Below are 12049 nucleotides of genomic sequence, written 5' to 3' on the forward strand. Positions count from 1 at the left end.
CGCCAGTGAATCTACAGCCCTGAGGCCTCAGAAATGGGAGGTGACCGTTTACCCTGTGACGTGTAAGAATGAGCGCATTCTCTTGTTCCGTGTAGGACCTGAGAGTACTTTTTGATTGTACTAATGTTTGTCTCAGTTTTCCTTTGCCATAAAAAAAAATTGAGTCCAAAGGAATGCCTCCTTTTTGGAAAATAATTTTAAATGATTCTGTTTACAGAATTAGAACTCAGCATTAAAATAATTAACTTGGACATATGAAAACACAAATCTTCCTACCTACCCAGGACATGTAAATCAGATCTTATTGCTTTGGGCAGAGTGATTACAAAATTAGCAGGGAGAGACTGGTTTGCAGGTCCCATCAGATGTAATGACAGCATGAATTTCTCATTATTAAAATATGTAATTTAATATAATATTATATTGCATATTTTAGATATAATAATATTTTAGATATAATACCATAATACATGTGGTTATGTAATAATTATGCAGTAATTAATTTTATCATAGATGTCTCAATGTCAGTTCAGTAGGTTTGTATGAGCATGTGCAAAGCATTATGCTGGAAGAAGAATGTTGAACAGAAAACTGATGCACAAAACAAACTTTTTCAAGAAATTTATGCTCTGAGAAGAAAAGTTAAAATAAATTTCCAAATAATACAAGGCAGATTATATTAAGATAATAAGGAAGGAGCAAACTGCCAGTGGATTCCAAGGAGGGAGAGATGACATCAGGCTGGAGGGGACAAAGAAAAAAGTCTTAATGAAGGTTGATCAGGGTATTGAGATAAGGTACAGATGGGGAAGAACGGAGGACAAATTTTGACTGTGAGGTGAGCTTAGGAGATAAACCTGGAACCACCAGCTGGGCCAAGACCGAGTATCTGAAATCACTTTAGCTCTCACTTTTGAAGCAGGCATGATATTTCCTTTAAAAATTATTGTATTAATTCGCTAGGGCTGCCGTAACAAAGTACCACAAACTGCGAGGCTTCAATAACAGACATTTATTGTCTCACAGTTTTGGAGGCTGGAAGTCTGAGATCAAGGTGTCGGCAGGGTGGGTTCCTTCTGAGGGCCAGGAGGGAGAATCTGGCCCCCGTCCCTCCCCTAGCTTTTCAGGGTTTACCAGCAATGTTTTGCATTCCTTAGCTTGTAGAAACATCACCCCAATATCTGTCGTTGTGTTCATACAACTTTCTCCCTGTGTGCATGTCTGTGTCCAAACTTCCCCTTTTACAAAGACATCAGTCAGATTAGCACTCACTTTAATGGTCTTATTTTAACTTGATTAACTCTATATAAAGATCCAATCTCCAAATAAAGTCACATTCTGAGGTACTGGGGGTTAGGATTTCAATGCGTCTTTTTGGGGACACACAATTCATCCCATAGCAGTTACACACACACACACGTTGTTTCCTATGGCAAGTGCCTTTTTTTTTTTTTTAAATAAATCTATTTATTTATTTTTGGCTGCGTTGGGTCTTCGTTGCTGCACGCGGGCTTTCTCTAGTTGCGGCGAGCGGGGGCTACTCTTCATCGCGGTGCGCGGGCTTCTCATTGCGGTGGCTTCTCATTGCAGAGCACAGGCTCCAGGCACACGGGCTTCAGTAGTAGTGGCATGCAGGCTCAGTAGTTGTGGCTCGTGGGCTCTAGGGCGCACGGACTTCAGTAGTTGTGGCGCACGGGCTTAGCTGCTCTGCGGCATGCGGGATCTTCCCCGGCCAGGGTTCGAACCTGTGTCCCCTGCATTGGCAGGCGGATTCTTAACCACTGCGCCACCAGGGAAGCCCAGCAAGTGCCTTTTAAAAACGATATTGTGAGGTTAAGGTCTGGTGTTTATCCTAGAATCAGGTCATGGAATAAAATAGAGAAAATATAAAAAGAAATGCTCCAGCTCAGTAGCCTTGCATACAGTTTACTGATTTCTCTGGCATCTATCTGCCTTCTCTCACAGTCTGAAAATGAGCAGGCGCGTTTAAGCTTAGGGAAAGTATTAACAATTCTTCTCATTTGTATTATGTACTATAGTTTATGAAGTATTTTCTCACTTCATCTCATGTAATCTTCACAATGATTCTATTAGCTAAGCAGGGTAGATATGCCATTACCAATGTATAGACAAGTGGCTTAAGCCTGAGAGGTTTCATGGAACATTTAGGGTCATGCTTTAGGTGACTGCAAAAGATGGCAAGGAAGTTTAAGTGTTCTGAATTACATCCCAGATTTTTCTCATTCTATCATGATGTATAAAAGTATTTTTTTAAAAAGAAAGTACACGAACTTCCCTGGTAGTCCAGTGGGTAAGACTCTGCACTCCCAATGCAGGCAGCCCAGGTTCGATCCCTGGTTGGAGAACTAGATCCCACATGCATGCCGCAACTAAGAGTCCACATGCCACAACTAAGAAGCCCGCATATGGCAACTAAAGATCCTGCATGCTGCAACTAAGACCCAGCACAACCAAAATAAATAAATATTAAAATAAAAATAAAAAAGAAAGTACAGCAATCAATTTTACTTGTCTCCATTCTGTAGGTAAAGAAACAATGAAAGCATATGATAAACCCAGGATTCAAACCTAACAGTCTCCTGAGGCCCTACCCTTGGCAGAAATTCACCAAGATTATTACTGCCTATGGGACAGGTGCACTCAGTCCATAGCTTTCATAAATTTTCATTCAGTTCTACTCAATATTTAATAAGCCAGAAATTCTGTTAGGTGTTGGTGATATGGAGATTATTAAGGCTAGGTAATATACTACTGAGAAAGACAGATGTACAAAGACCATTAAACAATGTGATTTCACAAGAGTCTGTATGGGGAGGGATCAGTGAGGACACAGAGAGGGAACCTTCCATGCCCAGGAGAAAGGATGGGTGATGGATCCCCTCTATTCTTTTTCCTGCTCCCTAGCTCAGGGCGCTACAGGTTATAAACATGACTAAACTGGAAGGCAGTACACATAGCACAGAGTGTGACCTTTGGAACCACACTGATCGGGTTATAGTCCTGGAGCCAGCACCTACCAGCTGTGACCCTGGGCAAGTGACTTAATCTCTGAAGACACCACTTTCTTTCTTGTTAAGATAGGGATAATTCATAGGACTGCAGTGATGAGATGATGAAATGTAAAGCCCAAAGTGCTTGATAAATTTTAGCCATTATGACTCATGAAACTAGCTTTTAGTGGGCTTAAAAAAATTTCACAGTTGGAAAAAGTTTCACATTGCTCTTATTGCACAACTAGATACAAATATTTGATAACCATATCTACTCATTTCTCCTTCATTCTCACCTCCATCCTGCTAGGGACCATGAGAATTCATAAATCCTATTTTAGAGTTTTTGACTATAGGTTTCAGGGAGTAGATGCCCTGATGATTTTGGCTTAAGCTTTGAGATTCTGTACACATCCTCTGGGAATTTCACCCTTATAGTGTTGATCTTATACGGAACTCCTTTACCACCCAAGCATGGACTCTCAGTGGTGAAGCCGACCCTATTCATTGGTAGTTTTCACTTGCTTTACTTTGGTTCTGTGGGGCACCTACTTGTTTCACACAAATATTATAAAGTTGGGTAGTTATTTGTTGATAGTCATTTATTTACGAAGTATAAAATATCGAATTATTGACAAAGCATAATTTGTCCCCTAATTTTCTGACAGATGGTTTGAAATTGGTAGGAATATAAGCCAATGGGGAAAACGTGTGGTTTGCCACGTTAATATCGGACTTGCTCTGAAGTTAAGGAGCCTTCATGGAACTCAGATACTAGTTATCTGAACAGTAAATGTATATGAGCCAAGACAGTTTTCAAGAAGCACTTACTCCACCAGTTACCACAACATATTAGAAAGCTCAGCTGATATTCCAGGAAAGTTGTTCTTGGCTTCTGAGCAAAGCTTTCCAATGGGCTTCCTGTATGACCCTGGGACACTATTTCTCCACTGTCCAGCTACCTACTGCTGCATTCTGGTTTCCAAGAGAAAGGAGAGGGACACAGTAGTTCTAGAACATGTCTTAGATTGCTGTGCAAGGCAAACAAGCAAAACCAACAAAGCTAGAATCCTTTAAAGTTAGGCCAGTGCCAGCTAAAAGCAACCAGGCCCCTCCTACCCTCTCTGACCCAAATGAGTCCTCCAGAGTCAAAGGTAACTCTCTACCAGAGGTCACTTAACCCCACACTACCATGTCTTACCACCAAAAGAGAAAGAGGAGGAGTTCTTTTCTAAATCCTTCTGTTTCCTCAACAGAACTCATCACCAATATGTTCTTCATGGTGGTAAACCTAACATAGATCATTTGCATCTAAAAGAATACACACGTTCATTTAACAGTCCCACAAGTTATATTTCATTACACAATTATCAGAGGCAAATAATCTGCAAACAGCAATAACTGCTCTAGAGCTATATGCTCTGATTAAACAAATATATTTTTATTTGAAGATTATTCCTTAATAAATGTTACATTTAACAGTACAAAAAAAAAGGAAAAATATATTTACAAAGAGCAAAGGCAATGAGACTGTTTCTTCAGCTATAACCGATAGTAAAAGAAAATATAACTTTTTCATAGCCAAATAAGCTACCTTCTTAAAATATCAAATAAATAAATACATTTAAAGCTATCAACTGAGTTACTACTCTGTAGCTACTAATCTGAAGTAACTAAAATTCAGTATCAGAGTCCTGGATTTACAATGCTGTATTTTTTCACTGATTTCTTCATCTGCTTAATTTTCTTCTTTAAGACTTGATGATCTTGTTTTGAAATATTCCGAAAATATCTACAACCTAAGAAACAAAACAAGGCAAAATAAAAAGTTTTAATACTTATCATCAAGTTCTTCAAGTATATTTCTACATTTTAAAAATTTTGCTTCAACTCTGGCATACTGATGATTCTAAAAGTAGAAGGATTTGTATTATCTACACTGATATGTCTAAGCCCATTCTCAGAGCTGTCACCAATGAAATGTACTGCTTCCTACATACAAAAATATTTCTGATGCATCATAATTAAAGCATATACTTTAGCTTGTTTTCTACCTTCCCTCCTAAACCTTAGTTAAGGTGATATGCATATTATATATATTCGTATATTAAATGAGCCTTCTCCAGAAGCAAACTACTAGAGCGTCCTTCTCAATGATAAGTTGGTAAAAGAGCCAAAGATGCATTTATGACAATAAGGAAGTTCTCTGTAGAAAACCCTGATGTGAAGAATTAGAATAAACAAATCATAGGTTAGAAGAAATCAAAAATTTAATCTAGTCATTTCCGCCATCTAGCAGGCAGCTGGATGGTGATCATGCAGATATGCCAAAGGTGCCAAAGGTGCTCATCGGAAGTTCTACCTGCTTTTCATAGTCTTACAATGCTAAGAGGATCACTAGTTAAGTATTTCAGAGACATGAATCAAATTCCTGTAAGAAAAACGTAAACTGGATATTATAAGAGATTTTCTCTATTTAATAAATGAGACCATAAAAAACATAGGAAAAATTAATTTTATTACAGTCTCAGTTTGCATTTATTCATATTCTCTGGGAACTTGCTAGAATATATATTGTACCTAGATTAACAATTTTTTTTTTTTTTTTTTTTTTTTTTTTGCGGTACGTGGGCCTCTCACTGTTGCGGCCTCTCCCACTGCGGAGCACAGGCTCCGGACGCGCAGGCTCAGTGGCCATGGCTCACGGGCCCAGCCGCTCTGCGGCATGTGGGATCCTCCCGGACCGGGGCACGAACCCATGTCCCCTGCATCGGCAGGCAGACTCTCAACCACTGCGCCACCAGGGAAGCCCTAGAGCAACAATTTTATTATCCCTGAAAATAGTAAGGTGAGAACTGCTAATATTTTATTAGCTGGGAAGCAGTGGCGTGTGTGGTGTTATATAATAATTTGTGTTTCTAAACACATCTACCACTTTAGCAAAAACAAAATACTTTGTACACAGATTTCTGCTTCAGTCTAGAATACAGAAAACTGGAAAAAACTCTGCTACCAATCTAACACAGAGAAAAAGCCAAATAAACTACAATTCCTAACTTCAAGCCCACCAAGCTAAAGTCACAGGGCAGCCAAGCAGCCTGAACTGTTGGGAGGAAAGGCCCCTCCAAGGAGAAATGGGCCTGGTTCACCTTGAGCAGAGCATGGGAGGAAGGGCAGCCACCGTACCCTACTCCAAGCTCAAAGCAAAGGGAGGCCACGACTAAAATTCGAATCCCAGGATGTACTGAGGGTAACCAGATCGAGAACAAAACCCAGCACAACTCCCAATAGACTGACTCAACCCCCATACTAGCACCCTGAAAGAAGAAAAGGTGAGTCCATTCTCAGACATTTTATGCCTGATATTCGCAGGATACCTCAGAATGTATAAAGCACTTTGATGTGATGTTTGTGTGATGCTTAACAATCCTGTAAGCAAATAGGGCAGGTGTTACACTGCCCATCTCAAACAGAAGGATCCCAAAGGTTAACTGCTTGACCTATGTGACATGGTAAGTAAGGGACAGAATTGGAAGTTAACCCAGGTCTCCCGACCCAACTCAAACACAGGTACCTTTTGATATCTGTACCAGGAACCTCTACACTCATAAAGTAGAAAGTCACAGTCCAAATCACATTTGTTTCTTGTCATCAGTACATCAGAGAGAAATTTTTAAAACTACTTTCATGTTTGCTAATCCTTTTCCTCCCATAAAATCAGTATTTTACTAATCTAAGTAACCATCTGAAACATTAACTGAGAATACTAATTCCAAATCAATACAAATTATATCTAAACCGACCTGAAGAATCTCTTTAGGATACTTTAAACTCTCTGGCCACATAGTGCTTACTCATGGCCACTGTGAGGTCACTTTCTTCACCTCTGGACACGTTCTGTGGCAGTCTCATTTCAGTACTGGCTACCTTTCTATATTTCAGTGGTACAAAGCAGGTAAGAGTTTTAACAGCCAAGATATTCCCCAAAGAAAAGACCAATTTCCCTTTCTTTTAAGAGGACTTTTAAGTAAGTTAATAGGAGGTATTTTTTTTTTCTTTTCTGAAGGGAAGTAAATGTCTCATCCTTACAGAAACAGGTAAGTAAATATAAATAACATAAAGCTGTCATAAAAAAATGAGGTCAATAAAGAATATTTTTCTATGTCTAATATAGTAGATAATCTCAGTAAACTTTCTCTACAGCACAGCCAAATGGTCATTTGCTGTGAAAACGGTGCATCCTTTATCTTAATGGCCCCTAAAGATACTCAAGTTAGAGCATAAAAACAAATGACGATCAACAATATGAAATCACTGTTTCTAGTCCATGGAAATTCCCTACAAGCAGATCACCTGGCCCGAATTCAGTATTCATTTTTCCACTCAGCAGTTATTTTTCCATCATATAATACCCTTAGATACTGTTTAGGTAAACTCTAATATGAATGAATGGTCACACTTTGTAATTTCAAAATCACCTGAAAGCTATGGCTAGATAAAAAGAAAACAAAACATGTACCTTTTCCTAACAATAACCCAGCTACCAAAGCTTTCTCACAAGCTAAAGCTTTATCTTCCTTCCAATCACTTTTTGCCTGAAAGTAGCTGAAGTGAAAGCTTGGCCACCAGTTTTTCCTGGAGTTCCACTCTTCTTGAACCCAGGCAAGATGACTCCTGGAAAAGAAAAGTGTCAAAAGGGAAGGTCAGTGATGGAGACAGACCTATAGTGTCAGAATCTGAACTTAAGTAGGGTCTGTGGAAAGATGACAAGGAAGATGTTTCCAAACTAGCTTCCAAGTATAGCCATGGCATAGCACACGCATGAAAGCAAATCCTTTTTTGTCCTCTTTGATCTCCACGTCCCATATTCCATTTAATGAAAGAGCCAGTTCAGTACAGCACAGCAGTTAACAGCATAGACTCTAAGGTCAAAATCTCAGATTCAAATCCCAGGTCTTCCATCTACTATCTATGTGATCTTCGGCACGTTGCTTAATCTTTCTGAGCCTCAACTTCCTTGAGGATATTAATGGTGCCCATCTCATAGCACTGTTATTAGGATTAAACTGGTCCATAGTATAGCAAGTGTCATATAAAGCTCTTTGCATGCTGTCTGGTACAAAGTACATTTTCAACAAATGTTAGCTATTGTTATTTATTTCTTAAAAGTTACTTTAAAACCTTACTCTAAAATTATATGCTACAAAGAATTACTATCCAAATTGAGATGGCATTATTATACAAACACAGGAACACATAGGTTTGACAGTTGAACCCAGGCAGTGCTAAGTATTCCTCAATAATTTAATAGAGCAAAGACTTATTTAGTACCTATTTGCCCCTGTGGCAAAACTTCTAGAGGTTTAAAAAGTGAGCAGCACATTTCTCTGCCTTCAAGAACCTTGGGGTTAGTAAGGGTTTGTACAGTGCAGATTTGGAAAGTGGTTTACAGGGAGTACATCAACATATCATACCAAATATACTTCCTAATCAAGACTGTTCTAAGGTCAAGTCAGGTCAAGCCTGAAGCAAGTTCCCACTGATAATGAATTTCCTAAGCAACTAAAATGGATATAATAAATCAATGAAATTTAATTTTTGTGATATCCTTTATTCTCTCACACACAAGGTAAAAATGACAAGGGCCACTCCTTTTCTTTTACTCAAAATGTGGCACTGATGATTATTTTGATCAGAGGGATAGCTTTAGATACCCAGCTCACAAGGGACTTAATAAATATTTGCTGAATGAATAACCATGACGATTTTATGAGGTCCTAAAAAAACCCACTGAAAATGACTGAGAACTGTTGGGAGAAAAGCTGCTTCCCATGTGATCTTACAAGTTGATGACACAAATCACAAACAGCTTTACGAAGAATCTAGTGAAGAGTGGAGGTGACTCCTTCTGGTCCCTATTTCCAATTAGAAAGCACAAACTTAGCTCTTAGCAGAGTAGTGGTAAGGGCTATTACCCATTTTGATAGCACAAAAAATCTGGATAGAATTTTTGTATGTTTTACTTGTGACTTCCTATTTCCTGTTCTTCTGACGTACTCAGAAGAAAACAGCTGAAGACACAGTTCAAGAAATCCAAAAACATAAACAAAGGACTTTATTAGCTAAAATACTATAAAACATTATTTATGCTGATCCAGTAATAAACACTGTATGTTTCTTACTTACCCCATTAAAGTCTGTCTGAGATATTTTGCCAAATATTTCCAAGCAGTTATATTTTTAGTGCATCCAGCAAAATCTAAGACTCCAAATAATACCTCCAACCCCAGTTTATGGTGTTCTTCGTTTTCTGCAATGGTCACAACAGTTAGAGTTTACAGAAAGCACTGAAGAGCACAAAGCTAAAAGATTATATTCCACTGATAAAGTATCACTGAATCATAAGCCTTCTAAGTTAACAGTTTAAAACAATTCATTATGATCATACTCTCCTGTGATGAATCTGAAGAATTTGATAATTTAGTCCACATTAATGAAGGCAGGGTGGTGAGTCTGACCTCTATATGGGTTTATACTACTGAGAACATTACTTAAGGTACCGGCCCTATTTGGGCATTTTATATGTTCTCTTCTATTACGAGAAGAACTGAGGTAGTCCCAGTACCTACTGGACTTAGCAAGCGGATTTCCTATGAAGAATTATGTTCTTTTCTATACTGAGGTGAATCCCAGTAAAGATTAAAATGAGCTGAATCATATAAATTGAAGCCGTTTTTCTTTTGCAACCATTGCCTAAATTCTATAGCAGAGGTTAGCACACTTTTTCTGTAAAGGGCCAGACACTATTTAAGTTTTGCAAGCCTTACAGGCTGTCATAACTACTCAACACTACTGTCATAGGGCAAAAGCAGCCACAGACTGCTTTTATATTTTTGTATATAAATAAATGGACATGGCTGTGCTCCAACAGAACTTGATTTATGGAAACAGGCAAGAGGGGACTTCCCTGGTGGTGCAGTGATTAAGAATTCGCCTGCCAATGCAGGGGACACAGGTTCTACCCCGTTCCAGGAAGATCACACATGCCACGGAGCAACTAAACCTGTGCACCACAACTACTGAGCCTGCGCTCTAGAGCGCGCACCACAACTACTGAAGCCCGTGCACCTAGAGCCCGTGCTCCGCAACAAGAGAAGCCACCACGATGAGAAGCCCACCCACTGCAACCAAGAGTAGTCCCCACTTGCCATAACTAGAGAAGGCCCGGGTACAGCAACGAAGACCCAATGCAGAAAGAAAGAAAGAAAAGAAAGGAAGGAAGCAAGGAAGAAAGAAAGAAATATTAAAAAAAAAAAAACAGGCAAGAGGTGGTTCTGGCCCATAGCCACAGTCTGCTGAGCCCCAGTCTATAGCTTGTCTGCACAGAGAGATTTAAAACAAACTACTTACCTGATTTTCTCAGTAATCTATGGAATTCTAACATCAGTTTATGAGATGGTACAATCTGATACAAAATCTGGAAGAAAAGATAATTTTGTAATTTTTACACATTCGAAAGGCGAGATCTCTAATTTCAGCTTACTTTCAAATAAAGTTCTTACTATCTAATATGCCCTTGGTAAAGGAATCAAGGATTTAAAAGATACTTTGCTTTCTCTTTTTTCTTGCGGTATGCAGGCCTCTCACTGTTGTGGCCTCTCCCGTTGTGGAGCACAGGCTCCGGACGCACAGGCTCAGCGGCCATGGCTCACAGGCCCAGCCACTACATGGTATGTGAGATCTTCCCGGACCGGGGCACGCACCCGTGTCCCCTGCATTGGCAGGCGGACTCTCAACCACTGCGCCACCAGGGAAGCCCAAAAGATACTTTGCTTTTATCCAGTTCAATTATGGTATAGAAAGGTGTTCTATGTAAAGCTGTTTTAAAAAAAAAAAATCCCTCCTAATAACAAGATAGTTGGTTGGGAGGGTGGGGGGATGTGGATAGACGGAGACATTTTATTTCCTCTATACTTATACTGTTTACCACACTTAAAAACTTAATTTCTTTTCAGTAGCCAGGACTGAGGAAAAAAAATAAAAAGAGAATCAATATCACATAGGAAAGATATTTAATATTTATTGATCACAAAAGGTCACAGAATATACAAAACAAAACCCAAAAAAGGCAAGGCTAGTTATTTTGGAAGATTGTGTTCAGGAACACAGTACATTAAGAGTATTCAAGTCAATATTTTTACAATCTTTTTACACAATAGGGACAAGTTAAAGGTTTTTCTTTCTAAAAATAGGATGGACAATTTTTATGAATATGCAAAAAATAGGATTGAAAGTATATTTCTCACTTAAACACATTTAATATTAGAGATGAATTTATTCTGTCTGCTGTTGAGGTAATTGAACCTTACACTGAAATAATTTCCCACAAAATGAAAAGTAAATTTGTTAATTTCTCTTAATAGTTTTTAAATTAGAGATCAACATGATCAATATACCAATATCAGAGAGTATTACTAAAACTCAGTTTTTACAAAATCACATTTTCTTTTTTGATTTAGGGAATTCTGTATATGGTTCAATTCACTTAGATTTTTAAAAAATATTTTATTGAAATATAACATATGTACTAGAAAGGTACACAAATCATGAGTGTGCCATTCAATAAACTTTCACAAGTTATACACACTCACATAATCAGCACCCAGATCAAAAGATAGAACACTATCAGAACTCTGGAAGTCTTTCATCAGTTTTGTAAAATTCTTAGCCATTGACTCATTAAATATTGTCTTTGCCTGTTTGTTTGCCTTTGAACCCCATTCTCTCTCCTTTCCCTGGGCTCCAATTACAAGTAGTTCAGACCTTTCACCAAGTCCTTTGTACACTCTTTTCTGCACTTTTTATCCTTTTTGCTCTTCCTTCTTTAGCCTGATTTTCTACACAGTTCATTAATTCTCTCTTCTGCTATGTTCAATCTATTTAAACCCATTTATTGAGTTAATTTCAAATACTGTATTTTTCAAAAGGAAAACCAGAATTTCTCTAAATCTATCTTGTCTTGAAGATAAGTATTGAAT

The 12049-nt window shown here is 38.4% G+C and overlaps 1 protein-coding gene across 4 annotated transcripts in view; it reads right to left on the reverse strand.

Moving 5' to 3' along the window:
• Window positions 1-4435: 4435 nt before the first annotated feature.
• The window catches only part of TAF1A (TATA-box binding protein associated factor, RNA polymerase I subunit A), a 34455-nt gene continuing 26841 nt past the window's right edge, over window positions 4436-12049 (reverse strand). For 2 of the 4 annotated variants that reach the window (XM_082862908.1, XM_082862909.1), the window contains exons 8-11: window positions 10422-10488; window positions 9198-9321; window positions 7531-7685; window positions 4436-4810 (exon numbers count right to left, since the gene is read on the reverse strand). In XM_082862908.1, the coding sequence (XP_082719034.1) occupies window positions 4698-4810; window positions 7531-7685; window positions 9198-9321; window positions 10422-10488 (459 nt within the window). In that variant the 3' untranslated portion in view covers window positions 4436-4697. Of the gene's footprint in view, window positions 4811-4858; window positions 5443-7530; window positions 7686-9197; window positions 9322-10421; window positions 10489-12049 lie in introns of those variants that run through there. The other 2 variants (XR_014327022.1, XM_082862910.1) reach the window with 2 other exon arrangements.

Source organism: Leucopleurus acutus, assembly GCF_964270905.1.
Source record: "Leucopleurus acutus genome assembly, chromosome: 2".
NCBI classification, from domain to species: Eukaryota; Metazoa; Chordata; class Mammalia; order Artiodactyla; family Delphinidae; genus Leucopleurus; species Leucopleurus acutus.